Below are 20,534 nucleotides of genomic sequence, written 5' to 3'. Positions count from 1 at the left end.
TGTATGTAGTAACCCTGTGGGAGAGTACACCAGCCTTGTCCTCTTGGTAATAGGTAACCCACCTATCGGTATATGTCTGTACTACACAAGTTGGTAGAGTAGCCAGACTTATATCAAGAGGGGTAAATGTGAGCTGTTGAGATGTAACAGAGATTCACAATTGACAAGTATTGAAATAACACTTATACTCAAGGTTTTCTAGTAAAATAATTATGTATTGGTCAGTTTTAAATAAGCCTTCTTTAGAAAGGGCAATATGCAACAATAAAAATGCACTTCATAACACTTCCTCAGTTTTAAGTTAAGCAAGTAGATAACCTTTTGGGATATCTCTCTCACTCTCACACCCCCCCCCCCCCACGGTGACTTCAATTGCTGGGACACTGTGGATATTGATTTAGCACTTTTAACACTTAATGCAATACTAAGGTTGTGGAAAAGGAAAAGGCTAGGTAAGGAAAACGTTTAAGTTCTCAAAGCATGTGGATACTTTACAATCTTTTCCAATTAGGACCTTTCCCAGCAATACAAGTTAAACCTATGCACCACCTATGACGGACAGTTAAAACCAAAGCCAATGGGTCAGAAGAGTCTGCAGGGAGTCAGGACAGCCAAAGTCAATTGAACAATGTCGAGGGAGCTGAAGCACTTCTTCAGATAGCACAAAAGTCTTGCGCAGTGTTATTTAGAAAGTTTGTAGAAAAATAATCACTGTAGGGCCACAAGCTGTTAGGCTTGTGAAGAGCAAAGCTGCAGGCAACTCTGCAGAAAAAGCAGCTACTGTAAGTCTCCAGTGAGAACCAACAAGTTACAGACCAAAAAGATAAGTACCCCTTTAGTCAAGACAGTACCTTAGGTTGGAAGAAGAGGATCGGCTGGCTTCTGTTCTGGTTGCAGTCCTGCAGATCCTGGGTTCCTGAGCCTCAGTCGTGGGGACAAGAGGGAGGACATCTGTGGACTCCTGCACTGCAATTTGAAGGTTGACGGCAGCTGTGGGCTCTTTCCAAATCCACAGCACTTCGCTGTTTCAGCTACCGGTCAATAGCATCACCGCGGTTCTTGGACACTTGAAGGGCTTCCCTTGCTTCTGGGGTCCAGCACTCTGTTGAGGTGGCTCGGGCTTGGGTTATCCTGCCTCGGGAGCGTCCATTGGATCTTCTTGGAGCTCAGGTCCGGTTTAAAGACGATGCAGTCGTTTCTGGTGTTCCTGACTCCTGGCACTCGGTTCCAGCCGCAGCAAGGTATTACAGCCAGCAGGGAGAGAGGTTCCAGCAAAGTTCGTCTTGGGGTCAGTTGGTACCACCAACCCAAGGGAAGAAGTTGTCCGTTCCAGGCTTTTCTAGTCAATGCGAAATTGGAGCTTCAGCACTGCAGCAGGACTTCACCGGGCACTTCAATGGTACAGCAAGCTTCTCTTCCAGTGTCTTTGTTGGATGTTTCCTTCCAGTGGTTGATTCTGCCCTCTGTTCAAGAAACCTCGCCTTTTATGCAGGTTTCTCCCATTCATTTGCAGCCTAGCTGTCACTCACACATGAGGGTGGCTGTCCTCCTAGGACAGCCAGCCAGCCAATCAGCACTGGGTGCATTCAGGTAACCAACGAGACTAAGGACAGGGAGTTTCGGGCAGCTCCCTCGCTTGCTGCCCTGCCAGACACATTGGATCCAGAGGCGGGCTTCAGCATTGAATCCCGCCAAAGACAAAACGAACAAAGGAGTCAAACCTGGTTTGGCGCGTAGAGTAAACCCTAAGAAAGACCTCACAAGCAAGAAATGGTGAAAAAAGAAGACTGGGGCCATTTTGACAAAATGAGTACCCATGGGTGCAATACTGCAGCTGAGGATTAAGACTGCGGAAAAAACGCACAATGGTAGGCACAATAACTCAAAGGCATTTAAAGGGTCATAAATGTGACTTGTATTATACTGATGTCCTCTTCTGACAGAAGAATTGAATCTCTGTTGGTGCTAGGAGAAAGATTTATGGGATCATTCTGGCATCACCAGAAATCAAGTTAGTGCTTCAACTGAATATGCTATCAAGGAGAGGCTTTCCAAAAATGCTCAGCTATCCTCTCCCTGAAGCACTTATTTCTCCTAAACGCATTTCAGAAGCTGCACACTAGGGATCAGTTGCTAACTAATGCACATCTTATAAGCAATGGTTTGTGGTCAACCCGTCGAAAGATCCACTTTCACAGATGCATGGGATTCAATCAGAAGATGGGTTACATTTTAAAAGCTCCATGTTTGGGGGCTAAATGTCAACATGTGAAGCATGTCAAATCTCTACGCTGGTTTTGGTTTATCTCAACATCCTGTTACAGAATTTGCATATTGGGGGAGACCCCCTGCATAATCTGTTTTCTGAAACTACCAGTAGGAGTTGAATCTCTAACTAAGGAACCTAAGCAGCAAGATCAGTGGTAATGCCAAAATATTGAATGTTTCAGAATCTGAGAGTTTGGTATAAACCCCTTCATAGGCTACATTGTAGGAGATATAATGCAGGACTTAGTTACAAGATAACAGATTTCGTAAGCTGTAAATGTGGGCTAATTCTAGGATAAAGCATGTTTAGGAAGATGAACATGAGATTCAATCCATAATTGGGACATCTATCTGAAGCCGCAAGTTGGGGTTCAGTTTCCAAAAGGGTAAATGTGTCAGAGGTACCAAGCTTGTCTCAATTTGGAGATTAACTAATTAAACCTTTTATAAAACTCTTAACACCGGAGACCAGCCTCCAAATGCGGGACCGGGATTCGAACCTGTGTTACTCTGCGTTGTCTTGCTTCCAAGACAAACACATTGCCCCTATCCTGCACATATTCCAGGTTGTGAATCTATGTAGAGTCACCAGCTAAGCGGTATTTCAGAAACTGTAAATCAAGGTTCAAATCCAAAAGTAATTACACATCACAAGCTGCGAGTTTAGATTTAATTCCTATATTAGACGAGATGGGGCACATTTCAGAAACTGTAAGTGAGGTACAATCCCGTAATAGAGCTATTTGAAAAGCTGAGGGTGTGGAAGGCTAACATTGATGAATTGGGCAGGTGTGATTTCTGAGTCCCTCTTTGGGCATGTTTTGGAGGCTGCAAGCTGAGGTTGCCCTTAGATGCGATTTTTGGATAAGTTATGAAATAGTCAGCTGGTCTCTGAGGAGGACGGGATGTATAAACTCTAAACTGAGGCTCAGTGAACATGCATGAATTACACAAGTTGGGAAAATAGTTTTTACATGATGTGGTCTACAAGCTACTTGATGGAGCACACTTATAAAGTCGAATGTATCTGGTCTATGGTGTCACTTCTGGTACAGACTGGGGATCCTTACCTTACTGAAAGTGCTTTCTAAAGGTTCAATTAGAAGTGAGTGTTCATGAGTAGAAGAAACATCATAGCTATGATCCTGAACTGGGGCCCAATGGGTCGACTCCAACCTGTTTCAATTAAGAAAAGAAAGCTCAGGATCAGCATCCATCTTGTATCAACTCTGTTTAACAGTTCTACAAGGTCATCCACAACAGCCAGCACTCCTACACCATCTCCTATGCCGCAAACACTCTTAAATACCTTACACTACCTCGCCAGAGGTAGCACTCCTACACCATACTGCAGAGCCACAATTCGTGCACTCACAACCCATCAGCAGCCTTTTCACACCACCACCACCACCACAAGTCATTGATGCTGCACAAGCCACTATATCCAGCAATGCAAACTAAGCTCCTTATCGCATTAACCATCCCCACAGCCCACACACTCCTGTACCATCTCCCCACGCCAGTACTTCTGCACCATCCTCCAACATGAATACTACAGCACCCCAAGCACATTTTTTACACAATCTCCCTTAACCAGTGATCAAAAAATATTTGTCAAAGACAGTAATGTGACACAATCCACCAAAGGCAGTATACGTACACCAGCCCTCCTAACATTATTATTCTTTAGCAGCTTCCCTACACAATCAAGCTTATCCAGGATTGCATTACCACCCAGAGTAAGCACTATAGCTTACGTCAGAGCTCCTGCGCAATCTCTAAAGCTAGCATTCCTACACAGTCCCCCAGAGCCAGTACTTCTACCTACACCAGGTCACATAGACATGTCTTACAGATAAGAGTCCCTCAACTATTCACTACTGCCAGCATTATTATAGCCTTCCAACGAATACTCATAATACCCCCAAAGCCTTTTTACTTCACTCTTCTTGCGAGCCAGTGAAGGCTAAAATATTACAATCGGAACAATCTCCAAAGCCAGTACTTCTATCTACACAATTATATATATTTATATGGTATTGAGCCAAAGCACCCAGTGCCAGACCTGCTGCACTTCCAGAGAAGGACTGCAGACTCTGCTTACTTTCTGACTTGATCCTCTGATGTAAAAAGAGCTTCCTCTGCAGCCAAACGCTGGTCCCGCTCCTGGCTCAGTAACTCCTCTAGGCGCTGCAGCTCCTGGTCGCTGCTAATCTGTTGCTGCTGGGTTTCTGACAGTCTGGAGAAAGAGGAGGACAGAATCACACCAAGGAACACAATCTACCCAGAGACATAATGAGAAAACAAATAAGTCTCTCTAGGCACATGAAAGGACTAACAAGGACACCCAAACATTGTGAAAAATCTAAATCTGCCCACCTAGGGGAAGAAAACAACATTCACCTGCTAGAATAATAAATAATCTTGCAATAACACCTATGTGTTGCAAAGCCCTCACGGCCTAACTACCATGAGCAACAAACCATATTCACCCATCCACTCTAGGATGTGGATTGAAGCAATGGGTAGAGCTTTCACATTCTGCAGGTAAAAAGCTCACACCTGGGAACATTGGAGAGTAACCAGTCCCGGGCATAACATCTTTGCTCCTATTGAGACAGTGGTTACCACTGTGAGAAACCTAGGGGTGGTCGCCCATTAAGACCCTGAGAGTCCTCTGTTCTGTTCAGGTGGCCTGGGGAGGGCCACCGCTCTTGGATCCAACCCTGAGGGTAGACGAGCGAGGATCACCTGGGTAGGGGGCTTGCCTTTGTGGGAATACCCCAGGCGAGACGCAGTATTCAGACGGAGTGATAGAAGAAGAGGTGGAAGTCCCAGACGCCTTCATGGGATACATTATTTCCTGTCACCCTAATCCAGGTCTAATTTTCCCTAATTTGAATCATGTCATCCATGACCCAAGGGGGAGGAAGGAAAAAGTAAATTGCCCAAGGTGGGGAAGGAAGAAAAAACAACTAAAACAAAGACAGAAGTCTGATATTAATATCCATTCATCCTCTACCAATTTAGATGACACAAAATACCATCAAGACTCGTATTTGTATAAGCAACCATCAGGAATATGGAGGGGGCAACCATTCCCTTGAGGGGCAACCATGCTATAGGATTTCCCTATGTCTATTCTTGATTCCCTGATAGAGTAGCAGGATATAAATCTATCTGCCAAAACCATTCCATCACCCCCTGCCCATTTTCAAACAATACTAGGACGAGGAAGAGGCAACTGGGAGCAGTAAAGATTAAGAAACAACATGGATAAAGTAAGGGAAACCTACTTTAGAAAGAACTCAAGTTGTACCACTAATGGAGTCGGGTAGGGTTAGGCATTTAATAATGACCATTTACACCTGACACCACTTGACCGATTTTTCAACTATAAAAGGTGTTTTTTCACAAGGAGGAGAGCGAGCTGGGGATGTCGTCTGGAGCTAAGAAGCAGAGAGCAGCAGGAGTGGAAGACAAGAGGAGAACGGCATCCTGAGACATGGACTGGTGTTGGTGAGGGGCTACAGCGTGGCTAGGTATCCATGCTTTCAAGGAGCTTTAATGAGGCAGCCTGAATCATGCTGGTGGCGTTCGGCGGAATGCTTGTTCCCTTGGGATGTGTGCCGGTTCCAAGGGTGACCGAGTGTCATGATCTCTGCTTCCAAAAGATCAGGACTTGCCCGACTCCCTTGGAAGCAGACCCATAACCCCGGTTCCGAGTGCCAGCCAGTCCCAATTGGGACCTTTTGGACCCTGTCCTGGCGCCAGTGGCACCAGGCTCATAAAGATGCCCAGTCCCAGCGCTGGAAGCGCCGGGCTCATAATGCTTGGGTGGACTTACCTGCAGCAGACCATGCTGCTTACTTACCTGCCAGTTGAACCCCTGATCCTCTTCTGTTTGGGACTACTTTTCCTGTTGGGTGGGGCAGGAGCCACTCCCTAGGTTCAGAACACTGGAACTCTTCTGGAAAGCAGGAACTCTTTTCTTACCTAGGCGTGGCTGTGGAAGGAGACACCTAAGCACTACAGGAGGCTATTTAAACCACACCCGATGGATGAATCTTGCTTTGTGTTATTCTGCATTCTCTGCAGCAGAACGCTCATCGTGTCTTCTGCTTCTGATCCTGGGCCTAAGGGAACAAAGGCTTACCATCCTGGAATCCAGTCTTCAGCAGCACCTGTAAAGACAAAGAAAGAACAGGTTAGCACTACGGTCTTCAGTGGCAGCGCATCTCTTTCCTGGTCCATCGGCTGTCACCAACGCCTCGCGCTGCATTCTGGCATCTGAAAGACAAAAGCTTACCAGCTCTTCGCACGCTCCGGAGGCCTTCGGCGCTGCATCCCGCATCTGAAAGACAAAAGAAGGTGCGTTTAAAGACATTGGGCAACTTTATTACTCACGTGCCATTACTCCTTCCCACGCCGAATCCAGTGGGTATTCCAGCACCCTTCAGCTTCTCTAAAGCTCCGAACTTGTACCTGCAAGATAAAAGGGACAGTTAGTGCGCATCGTGAAGCAGGCTACAAGCGCTTACTTATGTGCTTCCTGGCGCTTCTATTCCTCACGCGGGTTCGATCCTCAACTCTCATCAGCCCGCCATCCGCCATCGCCGGAACCCTACAAAACAAGAGATATCATTACAAAAGACTTTTAAGACATTTGAAGTGCCCAGAACTTACCGTTCGTGCAGTTAACGACGGACAGCAGTCCTCTGAGGTCAAGAGGCCTGCACCCTTATCCAGTGAAGAAACTGGTTACGGCACCCTGCCCCGAGGCAGATGGAGAGCTCTGCGTTCACTTACCTAAGGTGAGGGCGTTAACCTTTGGGGTTCTACAGGAGAAGAGAAAGGGAAGAGGAGAGAGGCACCCAATAACCCCAGTTCATTAATCCCATATTTTCTATCTGCAGACATCTTACTCTTCGAGTCAGACATACAGTGCACAGAGGTCCAGCCCAAAGAGCCAACCGTGTGTTACACATCACCTTCGAAGATACGGCATTCACCCAGTCAAGACCGGCGCCTCTGCGGGAATCAGGTGAGCGTTACAGAACACAAAGACTACCGCAAAACTCCCACACAGGGGCTATGGAAACCTCGGATACCGACCAGCTTGCCCAGTTACTTGGGGAATTAAGAGCAGAAGTGCATGCAGCCCGTCAGGAAACGAATGCTCTAAGAAGGGAACTGATTATTTCCAAGGAGCGAACAGACGATCTCGCTAGACAATTGCTACAGTCACAAGCCGGACAAACTCCGTTACCCGCATCAGGGGCAAATCTTCCTTCAACATCCTCTACGAACCCAGTGCAGATCAACCTACCTGGGAATGTACCTCTGGCTCCGCCCGAACGATTTTCTGGTGACCCAAAGAGGTTTGCAGTATTTATTAATCAGTGCCGGTTGCACTTCTTATGCCGGCCAACAGCCTTTCCAACTGATCAAGCTAAGGTAGCTTTCGTGCTTTCGTACCTTAGTGGCAATGCGGCAGACTGGTCGATCCCTCTAGTTAATCAAGATGATCCGGTTCTCCATGATTTTCAAGCTTTTCAGCTCAGTATGGAAAAACTGTTTGCAAGACATTCACAGGGGCAGGCCTTGGACAATGAGCTCCTTTCATTGCGACAGGGTAATCAAGACCTTTTGGCTTATATTGCGTCTTTCAACAGACTGATAGTGGAAACTCGATGGCCTGAGGACAAAAGGATTACGCTGTTTTATAGAGGTCTATGTGGAGAGCTCAAAGATGTGTTAGCCCAAGTAGTGAATCCCCCGCAAGAATGTTCGGACTATATTGACTTAGTCGTTCAAATTGACCACATACTGCAGAACAGGAAGGCCGATCGTTCCAAGTTTGATGCTCGAGTATTTTCCAAACCACCAACTCCTACCAAAGGAGTAGACTCCGGGGAACCCATGCAAATAGGGGGCCTGAAAGGACCACTAACACAAAAGGAGCGGGAAAGGAGAAAACAGCTGCAATTATGCCTCTATTGCGGAAACTCGGGGCACTTTCTTCGAGACTGTCCGGTGAAACCAGCCAAGAAGGCAGTAGGAGCTGCAGTTACCAGGGTCACAAACTCTGAGCAGGGAAACGACCTCGCCCGACAAGAATAGAGGTCCTCTTGCCGAGCGTTAAAACCAGTTCCGTGACCTCGCATTTCGTGATACCTATGGTCCTCATTAGCCCTGAACATCCGGATCGATTACATGCGATTGAAGCTTACGTCGACAGCGGTGCCATCGGCAATTATGTGGATCATGAAATGGTTTTGAGGATGAATCTGACTCTTTGTCCAAAGGCTGTAAAGGACGTCATTACTACGGTGGATGGTACGGAGATAGCCTCCGGACCAGTAACGCATACCACCCAAGAAGTGACGCTAGTAAGTCAAGATGGACACCATGAGAAGATCGTGTTCGATGTGATCAAGGCCCTTCAGTTCCAGATTATTCTAGGAATTCCTTGGTTAGAGAAGCACAATCCTCAGATCGATTGGCGAGCAAGAACGGTTCAGTTTCCAGAATGTGTCTGTACTTGTCACCCTCGACCTGGTGTTGCACTGGCAGCAATTTCCTCGGAGGCTCCCCAGTTACCTCCTGAATACCTAGAATTCCAAGATGTTTTCCGGAAGGATCAGGCTAACTCTCTACCTCCTCATAGGTCTTATGACTGCCAGATAGACCTGATACCTGGATCTACTCCTCCTTGTAGTAGAATTTATGCCCTCACCGAGCCTGAGAATCTTCACCTCCGACAATACCTGGATCAATACCTAGCGAATGGGTTTATTCGTCCTTCCAAGTCCCCTGCTTCCTCAGCTTTGTTCTTCGTTCCAAAAAAAGAAGGGGACCTTAGAACTTGTATAGATTATCGCGCCCTGAACCAGATCACCGTTAAGAATAGATATCTGTTACCTTTTATCCCTGAACTCCTGGACCAAGTCAGAAAAGCATGCATATATACAAAGCTGGATCTTAGAGGAGCCTACCACTTGGTACGAGTAAAAGAGGGCGATGAATGGAAGACGGCCTTCCGCACCAAGTATGGGCTATTTGAATATCAGGTCATGCCCTTCGGACTTTGCAATGCCCCGGCCGCCTTTCAATATTTTATGAACAATGTCCTCAGAGAGCTCATAGATGTGTGTGTTGTTGTTTACATTGACGACATCCTCGTTTATTCTTCATCGGAAACTGAACATCGGAAACACGTGAAAATGGTCCTCGAGAGATTGCGTCAACACAAACTTTTCGCTTAGTTGGAAAAATGTGTTTTCAACGTGACTGAAGTTGAATTCTTGGGATTCATATTATCACCTAGCGGAGTGCGTATGGATTCAAAGAAGGTCGATGCAATTCTCAAATGGCCATCGCCATCCTCCGTAAAAGGTGTTCAAAGCATGTTAGGCTTCGCTAACTTTTACCGCAGGTTTATCCCCGAATTCTCTCGAATAGTCCAGCCCATCACCGCCTTGTTAAAGAAAAAAACGTTTTGAATGGTCTACCGAGGCGGAACAAGCTTTCCAGAATTTGAAGACTAGATTTATCTCTGCACCGATCTTAAAACATCCTCGCCCAGAACTCCCGTACATCGTTGAAACCGATGCTTCGAGCCTTGCCATGGGGGCAGTTCTATCACAAAAGGACCCAGTAACCAATCAGTTGCATCCCGTGGCATTTTGGTCCCGCAAATTCTCGCCTCCTGAAATCAATTACACTATTACTGATAAGGAACTTCTAGCTATCAAGTCCGCCTTTAAGGCTTGGCGGCATTATCTTCTGGGGGCCCGACACACCGTTACTGTGATTACAGATCACCGAAACCTGCAATATTTGAAAACCGCAAAAGCTCAATCCTCTAGGCAACTCCGTTGGGCACTATTCTTTGCCGAGTTTGACTTCATAATTACCTATCGACCTGGTACAAAAAACGGTAAAGCTGATGCCCTTTCTCGGATGGGAGTGGAAGAACATTTGATCAATCCTAAACCTGTACCTATCATTCCCGAACAAAGAATTCTAGGTGTAATCGCCACACAATCCATAGAGGAAGTTAAGGATAAAGCCAGGCTACTGGTAACTCCAGCAGACATACAGAATTGGCATCTGCAGGGAAAGGACTTTACGGTGAAGGACAACCTATTATATTTCCAAGAACGGTTATACCTGCCCAGCACAGATTTACAAAAAAAGGTAATCTCTTGTTATCACGATTCTTTAATGGAAGGACATCCCGGTATGACCAAGACCTCGGAAAAGATCAAGCGCTACTTCTGGTGGCCGTCTTGGAAAAAAGATATCAGAGACTTTATAATGTCCTGTGGAGTATGCGCCCAAAACAAGAGTCAAAAGGAAAAACCAGCCGGCCTCTTACGCCCTATTGACATCCCGCCTCGCCCTTGGCATACGCTTTCTATGGACTTCATCACCGATCTACCTCCATGCTCCGGATACAATACGATCCTAGTAATCGTGGACCTATTCTCCAAGATGGCGCATTTCATTCCACTCAAAGGCTTACCAACAGCAGCAACTCTGGCCCGAGAATTTCTCGAAAACATCGTCCGACTGCACGGTTTTCCTTCAGTTCTAATTTCGGATCGAGGTAGTCAATTTATTTCTCATTTTTGGCGAAGTTGCTGTCGGTCGGCTCAAATTGATGTGAGACTTTCGACCAGCCACCACCCTCAAACCGACAGACAAACCGAGAGGACCAATCAAACTCTGGAACAGTATTTGCGCTGCATGCTACAACAAACTGAAAAAACTTGGAAAGATATCCTTTGGATAGCCGAATATGCCTACAATAACTCTGTCCACTCGGGAACTGGGAAGACCCCGTTTTTTCTTTTATACGGTAGTCACCCTCGAACCTCGGAGTTGGATCCACTCCAAGATCTTGGAACACCAGCAGTAGACCACCTGCATTCTACAATCACCCAAGCCTTTAAGGAAGCCGTTTCTCACCTTCAAACGGCTAAAGAACAATACAAGAAAGGAGCAGACCAACATCGGAAGGAAGCCCCCCAATATCAAGTAGGAGATCAAGTCTGGTTATCCATCAAATATCTACCTCTAAAAGGACCACGCACATTCAACCCAAGATACCTTGGTCCCTATTCCATCACTACCATAGTAAATCCAGTAGCGGTCAAGTTGGACTTGCCCCCTCACATGAAGATACATCCGGTCTTCCACGTCTCTCTATTAAAACCTGTGCAACCTCAAACCCGACTAACTACATCTCCAAAACCTATTCTAGTTGATGGAGAACTCGAGTTTGAAGTCAAAAGCATCCTGGATTCCAAGATCTCCAAATCTAAACTATTTTACCTGATTGACTGGAAAGGCTACGGTCCCCAAGAAAGACCCTGGGAACCTGCAGAATATGTCCACGCGCCTCGTCTAATCAAAAGATTTCATCGAACATTTCCTAACAAGCCCAAACCCCCGGAGAAGCCCGGTTTGGGAGGGGCCTTGAGGGGGGGTGCTGTCATGATCTCTGCTTCCAAAAGATCAGGACTTGCCCGACTCCCTTGGAAGCAGACCCATAACCCCGGTTCCGAGTGCCAGCCAGTCCCAATTGGGACCTTTTGGACCCTGTTCTGGCGCGAGTGGCACCAGGCTCATAAAGATGCCCAGTCCCAGCGCTGGAAGCGCCGGGCTCATAATGCTTGGGTGGACTTACCTGCAGCAGACCATGCTGCTTACTTACCTGCCAGTTGAACCCCTGATCCTCTTCTGTTTTGGACTACTTTTTCTGTTGGGTGGGGCAGGAGCCACTCCCTAGGTTCAGAACACTGGAACTCTTCTGGAAAGCAGGAACTCTTTTCTTACCTAGGCGTGGCTGTGGAAGGAGACACCTAAGCACTACAGGAGGCTATTTAAACCACACCCGATGGATGAATCTTGCTTTGTGTTATTCTGCATTCTCTGCAGCAGAACGCTCATCGTGTCTTCTGCTTCTGATCCTGGGCCTAAGGGAACAAAGGCTTACCATCCTGGAATCCAGTCTTCAGCAGCACCTGTAAAGACAAAGAAAGAACAGGTTAGCACTACGGTCTTCAGTGGCAGCGCATCTCTTACCTGGTCCATCGGCTGTCACCAACGCCTTGCGCTGCATTCTGGCATCTGAAAGACAAAGGCTTACCTACTCTTCGCATGCTCCGGAGGTCTTCGCACTGCATTCCGGCATCTGAAAGACAAAAGCTTACCAGCTCTTCGCACGCTCCGGAGGCCTTCGGCGCTGCATCCCGCATCTGAAAGACAAAAGAAGGTGCGTTTAAAGACATTGGGCAACTTATTACTCACGTGCCATTACTCCTTCCCACGCCGAATCCAGTGGGTATTCCAGCACCCTTCAGCTTCTCTAAAGCTCCGAACTTGTACCTGCAAGATAAAAGGGACAGTTAGTGCGCATCGTGAAGCAGGCTACAAGCGCTTACTTACGTGCTTCCAGGCGCTTCTATTCCTCACGCGGGTTCGATCCTCAACTCTCATCAGCCCGCCATCCGCCATCGCCGGAACCCTACAAAACAAGAGATATCATTACAAAAGACTTTTAAGACATTTGAAGTGCCCAGAACTTACCGTTCGTGCAGTTAACGATGGACAGCAGTCCTCTGAGGTCAAGAGGCCTGCACCCTTATCCAGTGAAGAAACTGGTTACGGCACCCTGCCCCGAGGCAGATGGAGAGCTCGGCGTTCACTTACCTAAGGTGAGGGCGTTAACCTTTGGGGTTCTACAGGAGAAGAGAAAGGGAAGAGGAGAGAGGCACCCAATAACCCCAGTTCATTAATCCCATATTTTCTATCTGCAGACATCTTACTCTTCGAGTCAGACATACAGTGCACAGAGGTCCAGCCCAAAGAGCCAACCGTGTGTTACACATCACCTTTGAAGATACGGCATTCACCCAGTCAAGACCGGCGCCTCTGCGGGAATCAGGTGAGCGTTACACCGAGGGGCAGGTGTCGAGACCCTGACCTCTACCCTGTGCATCAGGAGGGACCGCTTGCCAACGTGACACTGCCCGGTGAGTGACAGAGAGAAACTCGGGAGCGTGCGCTTGACAGAAAAAGAGCGGGAGAAAGACACGATTTTTAAAGCAGCACGAAGCTGAAAGTGAAATAAAGTGCACGAAGGACAGAACAGTGTAACGGATAATCAGAATAAGAGAAACGGAGAGAAGAAAGTTATGCTTGCAGCGTGGAAGAGAAAGAAGTAAGTTGTGATAGCAGCACAGAAGAAAAGTAAAGTGAAATAAAGGCATTTCAACAGTGCAAAGAAGGAAAAATTGAAGACTTTTAATGAGTGTAGAGTGTGCACGGTAAAGAGAGGACAGTGTCAAGAGTGCCGGAAACACGAGAAATGAACGGACAAGTGCAAGGGTGCACATTAATGGAAAACAAAGTATGTAAGGTGCGCAAGAGGCACGATAAGAAAGCTAAGGAGGGTGCAAGAGTGTACAGTGAAAAAGAGGAACAGTAAAAAGAAGGTGCACGTGTGCATGAAGAGAACAAGAAGGGGTGCAGGAAGCACCTGAAGGTGAAAGTTTTAAAAGGAGGAGCAAAAAATAAAGAGAGGGGTTACAGATCAGAGTGGTCACGTCTAGGAGGAGCAAAGAACCAGGCGGTTTCGAAAGTCTCTGATAGTACCCCACAAATGAAGTGCATGCGAAAGAACTGTATCTCAAATAAAAAGGTACATCCTGACAAGCTGAACTTGTGTTTTAAACCAAAAGGGGCCTAAGGTTCGGAAAGGGAACTAACAAAGGCCTAACAAAGTGGAATATCCATTATTTCATGATTTTGAAGGAAAAGCAAGGTGTATCCTGACAAAACTGAAGTTTGTGTTGGAAACTGAAAAGGGACTGAGCTTGGGGAAGGGAACCCTGAGAGGCCTAACAAAGATGGAGACTTGTTATTTTGAGAAGTTTCTAAAGGAATGGTTACATTTCTGTTGTGTTGCTTGGAACTTGAACAAGTTGAATCTTGGGAAGGGAACCCCAAGGAACCAAAGACGCTGAAAGTATTTGAGAATATTGCAAGGGTTCTGCGGAGAACGTTTTACGGACAGCCCTTTTTCATTGAACTCATTTCTGTGACATTGACCAAACTACACCTGGTGAGAAGACCACCTGAAACCAACCTTGGTTTCCTATTTTCTGTTTGAACCACTGCTCTCTTCCTTTTTAAAGACTTCCTATCACATTTTTGTAAATACTAAGGGCTAGCATAGGTTTAGACACAGACGCACTTGATTTTGGATTATCAGACGTCGACAGCCTTTAGAAACATCAGTTAAGGGAACCTTCCCTTTAGGGTTAGGGCCAGTTAGGCATTGCACCAACCCAGGAACCTTAGTAAATAAAGCTTTTGAAATTAACATCTTTAAATCTGTGTCTCTCTTGATACCATGCCTGTCTCACACCACCAAAAGGATATGAAAATGGCACACAATGGAGCTCATTATGAGATTGCTGGTATACAGTAAACAGTTCCGGCCAAGTACAAGTTGGCAGAAACACTGTTGCCCGTTATACCGGCATCAGAGGCTGGACCTTCCGGAATTACAGTCGACACTAATACTGCCAACGGAATACCAGATAGTCCAGACTCCGCTATTACCGGCACAACTTTGCACTGTGACTGTATTAGGTAACTCCTAGTGAAATCAGCCTACTGCATTATTCTTTCTACTATGACCGTACCAAGTACTTCCTAGTGTAACCAGCACACTGCATTATCTATTGCTCTGTGACCGCATCAAGCAGTTCTCAGTGAACTTAGACAACCGCATTACACACTCATCTGTGACTTATCTGTGACTCATCTGTTTGCGCTACTTATAGGCAGCGCTAATATCCCACCTCTGTACTCACCCCAATGTTGCCTGGCGTCAATTTTTACCAGAATTTACCTATGCTCTTACCTATGATTGGCATCACAAGTCTACTTCTCAGCATGGCTACCTTCCCCCTCAACATTAAGGCAACACCTTTCTGCCTCCCAAAGTTATCTATGGCCACTAAACTACCCCTTTCTCAGAAGGTCTCGCCAACTACCTTCCTTCCACAGCTGAACTTATTTGTCATGAAGCCTAACAATCGAAACTTATGTCCTCGCACTCCTCCTCTAACATTATCTGCAATCTAGTGGATCCAACGTTATGCCACGAAGACTACGCCTAAACTATCTTTCTCTACCAAAATCAGAAACTCTAGATTAGATTACCGTCCCCCTAGAGCCGTCCACTCATCACACAAAAGCTTCTACAAGAACTGTGCCAAACCCAATCGATCAATACCAACTGTGTCACCCACTACTGACAAAACATCCCGGTACGATAACCAGGGTTCTACACCCAATGTAGCTACAGACCCTAAAACCTGTATCAAAGGGGGGACTCATCAATGGGAGATCACTTACAGCCCCCGCTCTCGACATCAATGACTTCATCACTTCCAACGAGTTAGATTTCCTAGCCATTACAGAAACCTGGCTCTAGCCCACCTCTGGTCCCCCTGCTCTCCTTAGCCATTCCAGACAACTACACAATCTTAAGGCAGGACAGGACCTTGTCTAAAGGAGGAGGCATTGCCTTCATCGCTAAAACTTCACTGGGACTACGGCCTAGCCATACCCTTACCTTCCCGTCAGGTGAACTCCTCACTATCAAGCTACCACTAACACCCTTGCGCACTGTAACCATTCACCTCCTGTACAGACCCCCAGGCCCGTTAGCCTCATTCGATAATGACATCAACCTACTGCTTACAACTAATACCAAGCCAGGCTCTCAAGTGATGCTCCTTGGAGACCTCAACTTAGGCCTTCATGATCCTAAAGATGCTAAAGCACTCAACATTGCCAATAGCATTTCAGAGTTAGGTTTTACTCAACACATTTTCCAACCCACGCACAATAAAGGAAGATTATAAGACTGGATCACTGACCTTAACTGCAACATTAACATCCTGTCTAACCACCCATGTGCCTGGTCTAACCATCATACAATTACCTTCTCAAAACAGGACGCTGACATCTCCAATGTAGAAAAATCTATGGCGCCTCTCAAACTCACAAGAAACCTGCACAATTTAACTGTCGAAAAGCTCCTCCCTCTCCTCAAGCCACTTACTAATATGACCACTTCCAATATCGACCGACCTCCTTAGTTGACTCCTACAACAACACTATCCTGAACGCCATCAACTTGATCGCTCCACTAAAAATGCAGAAAGCTAAACCACGTGCAAACCTAAACACGTGGTTCACCCCACACTAGAGAACTGTCAGGAAACTGAAGTAGTGGGATCCTGCAGGAGTGATGCTGGCCCACCTAGCCCCCTAAGCCTGCCTGCTCAACAATCCTGCTTCTTTAAAACTATTGGCCAGGCAAACCCAAGGGGAAAGGGGAATGGAGAAAACAACAAAAGACAAGAACTCCCACTGCAGGTACTTCAGACCGTCTTCTCGGAAAGTTTTGACTCAGATGGGATGTTCCTAAAAAGGAAATACAACTTTAAATGAATCAGTCTTCTGATCACTACTGACTACTCTCTATATTATATTTTCTCCATTTACATGTTGCCTAAGCTTGATTTGCCAATAGGCTACTTCAGAAAGATGTATGTTGACTGTAGATACTCTTAGCGATATCTCTTCTATTTGTCTTTCTGCTCTCTTGATCTCTGTAGTATCTGGTAATCTTTTTCTTTTAATAAAATATACCCAAAAATATTGTTGTTACTATTGTCTATTATACCTATTTGCCGTATGCTCTAGGAATCATATACTCTATAAATATGTGTAGGTAATTACCTTTTGTATTCTGAAGAATCTTTGTAAAATATTCAGCTGTAAACTTTTTATACTCCAATTTCACATACGGAGTGCTTTTCCAATAAATGTCTCTTGCTAACACATGTATTTCTTCTGAATACACTCTTAATCAATGAGGAAAACAATTGCTCGCAAAACTCTGCGTAATCGGGCTTCAAAACCATGTCCTTAAATCGTTTTCTCTTCTGTTACGAGCAACGAATAAAAAATGAGGAAAAACAATGAAAATCCAAAATGGCTGCGACGCACGCGCGACGTCGTTAGGTCTTTTCCTCTAAACCGCGCTTGCAAATCCACTGAAATACGCGACGCAAGCTCGAAAACAAAACGAACCTGAAGTTAGTTTAATATATATTAAGAATTAAGGTTAAATGTTAAAAACACGATGATACGAACCGCGCGCCTTATTAGTATTAAAGAAAAGATAAAATGTACACAAAAATGAATTGCTGAACCTTCTTTATATATTGTTCATTAAATAGTCCTTGACTATTTCTTCTTAAATAAATAATATAAGGATTCTATTCTTCAAAAAACGAAATGCTCAATTTCAAGTCTTTAAATAATTAACATTTCAAAATTATTTGAGTCTTCACTTAAAAATTCAGAAGTTCACTTAGCTTATCAATGTTCATGGAACTAGACTCTTCTCTGGCTCAGCAAACAGAATCTCACTGGAATTCTTCTTCTGCAGACTTCTTCTCCTGTTACTTAACTACAAATACTACAATATTATTCGAACTCTTAAAAGGATATTACTCTCCTTAAAAATGGAAACTTTAAATGAATTTAACTGGAGCTAACTAATATATGACCTACTCTGATGCATACTTTAATGAAAGGCAGTTGAGAATTGTTATTAACATTCTAATGACATCACAATGCTGCATGCTGCGAACTGAACCAATCACTGTTGTGAAAATGTTACACCATCTTGGCTTGGGGGCATTTCATCTTTCTAATTGAAAGTTATTCAAGGGAAATAGAACAAACTAAAAGAAATGCTCTATTCTCAAAACAGAATTTATTTAATATTTCAACCACCTTCCCTTTCTAACTTTACTGGAATCGTATTTGACATACCCTATTCTCCTAAGAACCTTGTCAAAGTGAGGTACAAAATGTGAGAACCTGACAAGAACCTTGCGTAAGAACAAAAGATCGGCAGAAGCTTCCTGGAAAAGCCTCCCATCAGCAGCCAACAAAAAGTCCTACCTAACAGCTGCATACAATTATAAATCAGCTATTTTCCCAGCCAAAAGTGAGTCATACAATGATCGAATATCCAAAGCCAAATCTTATACCAAAGAATTATTTATGTCATGTTATCAGATGTTATAAAGCGCACGGTCGCCCAGAGCCATCATGGCGCTGAGGGAGAAGAGATCAGAGGCAAAGGGATCAGAACAGATATGCTTTTACCTTCTTTCGAAACTCCAAATAATTTGAGGTTTTTTTGATAGCAAGCGGAAGGCCATTCCACAGGACAGCAGCTGCAATGGAAAACGCCCGGCCACCGACCCGATCACGGGAGTATTTGGGCAAAATGAGCTGAAGACTCCGGGCGGGGAGATAACGGGAGAATTTGGCTTGGAGGTATTCCGCTCGCAGCCCATGAAGGGCCCGGTGAACAATACACAGGGCCTTAAATTCCACCTGCTGAGCCACCGGAAGCCAATGGAGTGACTGCAGAACAGGAGAAATATGCGAACCATACAGAGTATCAGCGGACACCCGAGCAGCCAGATTTTGGAGCCGTTGTAGTAGTTTAATCAGGTTCTTAGGTTGGGCAAGATATAAGGAGTTGTAGTAATCTATGTGTGAAAGAACTAAAGCTGCAACCACTGGGGGGTGCAGAGAAGCCAGAATCAAGGGCATTTCCAACTGGAAATGATCAGCTTGACAGACAGACGAGACTTGCTGGTCCATGGACAGTGTGGCCGACAACACGACACCCAGATTATTTACCTTTTTTACCAGGGACAGCAGAGGTCCCAGTGAAGAGGGCCAAAAGGAGGACACCCAAAGAGTGGGATCGGGGTGGTAACCCACCACCATCACCTCAGTTTTACCGCCGTTCAGCTTGAGCCTGTTGTGGTTCATCCAGTCTCCAACTGCAGCCAGGCACCCCCGTAGGCACAACGACACTTCAGACCGATCCAGGTCTAAACGGATCAGTATCGGAGTGTCGTCGGCATACGAGTAGCAGCTGACGCCGAAGGAGCGGATGAGACAAACAAGGGCCCAGATATAGATATTAAACAGAATCGCCGACAGGGATGAACCCTGAGGAACACCACAGCTGAGGTGACACGTGGGGATGGAAAGGGGGGCATAGAGAGGGTCTGCGTCCGATCCGCAAGGAACGACTGGAACCAGGCTAGTACCTGCCCAGAGATGCCAAATTGGGCCAGGCGGGACAGCAGGATGGAGTGGTCGACTGTATCAAAAGCCGCTGAGAGATCCAGCAGGATCAGGGCTCCCACTCCCCCCGTATCCACCAGCCTGGTCATGTCGTCCAGAACGGCGACCAGTACGCTCTCTGTGCCTCGACCAGGACGAAATCCAGATTGAACAGGGTCTAGAAGATTAGTAGATTCAAGGAAAGTAGACAGCAGAGAAGACACCAGTGATTCTAAAAGTTTAGCCAAGAAGGGAAGAAGAGAGATAGGGCGGAAATTAGACGGAACAGCAGGGTCCAAAGTAGGCTTCTTTAAGAGAGGGATCACCCTGGCTGACTTCAGTTCACACAGAATAAAGCCTGTCTGAAGGGAGTCATTAATGGCTCTTGTAATCTCAGAAGAGAGATTAGGGGCAATCTCCTTCATGATCCACAGAGGAATGGCATCTGAGGGAGAGCAGGATTTAATTTTCTCAATAGCTGACAGCACCTTTTCCTCTGAGAAGACTGGGAAACTTGCCCAGGTATTGGCTGTACTGGGATCAGCATTGACAGGGGAGCAAGAGGGGCAGTCTGATGACTAAGTGCCTGTAGTAGTGGCCAAGATCTTTTCCCTAATATTGTCAATCTTAGTGATAAAGAAGTGGGACAAAGTATCACAGAGGTCTTGAGTGGGTGTCACAATAGGAGTGAGTCTTTCTACCGAGGCCAGGGCCTTGACTGCAGAGAAAAGAGCCCTAGGTTGAGACAGAGAGGACTCAATGTTGGTGGTAAAGTAGAGCCTTTTGGCGGCTTTAATTTTAGCTGAATGTGGCCAGGCAAGTTTTATACTCTATTTTGAAGATGGAATCGTAGGCTCTGCGCCATTTACGTTCAGCCTAGCGGAGTGTAAGATGTTCTATTTTCAGGAGATCGGTAACACACGGCTCTGGTGGAAATCTGCGTGGTTGAATCAGACGAGAGGGAGCAACGGAATTTGCTACCTCCAGAAGAGTTTGACAGTGAAGAC

At 45.8% G+C, this 20,534-nt stretch overlaps 1 protein-coding gene across 1 annotated transcript in view; it reads right to left on the bottom strand.

Annotated features, from left to right (window-relative positions):
• The window catches only part of GOLGB1 (golgin B1), a 959,320-nt gene that overhangs the window by 43,188 nt on the left and 895,598 nt on the right, over positions 1–20,534 (bottom strand). The window contains exons 18-19 of the mRNA XM_069629448.1: positions 4,373–4,507; positions 3,339–3,444 (exon numbers count right to left, since the gene is read on the bottom strand). Coding sequence (XP_069485549.1) covers positions 3,339–3,444; positions 4,373–4,507 — 241 coding nt within the window. The remainder of the gene's footprint in view (positions 1–3,338; positions 3,445–4,372; positions 4,508–20,534) is intronic.

Source organism: Ambystoma mexicanum, chromosome 12, assembly GCF_040938575.1.
Source record: "Ambystoma mexicanum isolate Mex_15411 chromosome 12, UKY_AmexF1_1, whole genome shotgun sequence".
NCBI lineage: Eukaryota > Metazoa > Chordata > Amphibia > Caudata > Ambystomatidae > Ambystoma > Ambystoma mexicanum.
Note: the sequence above shows the minus strand (reverse complement) of the source record. Positions and strands in the feature narration are given on the sequence as shown.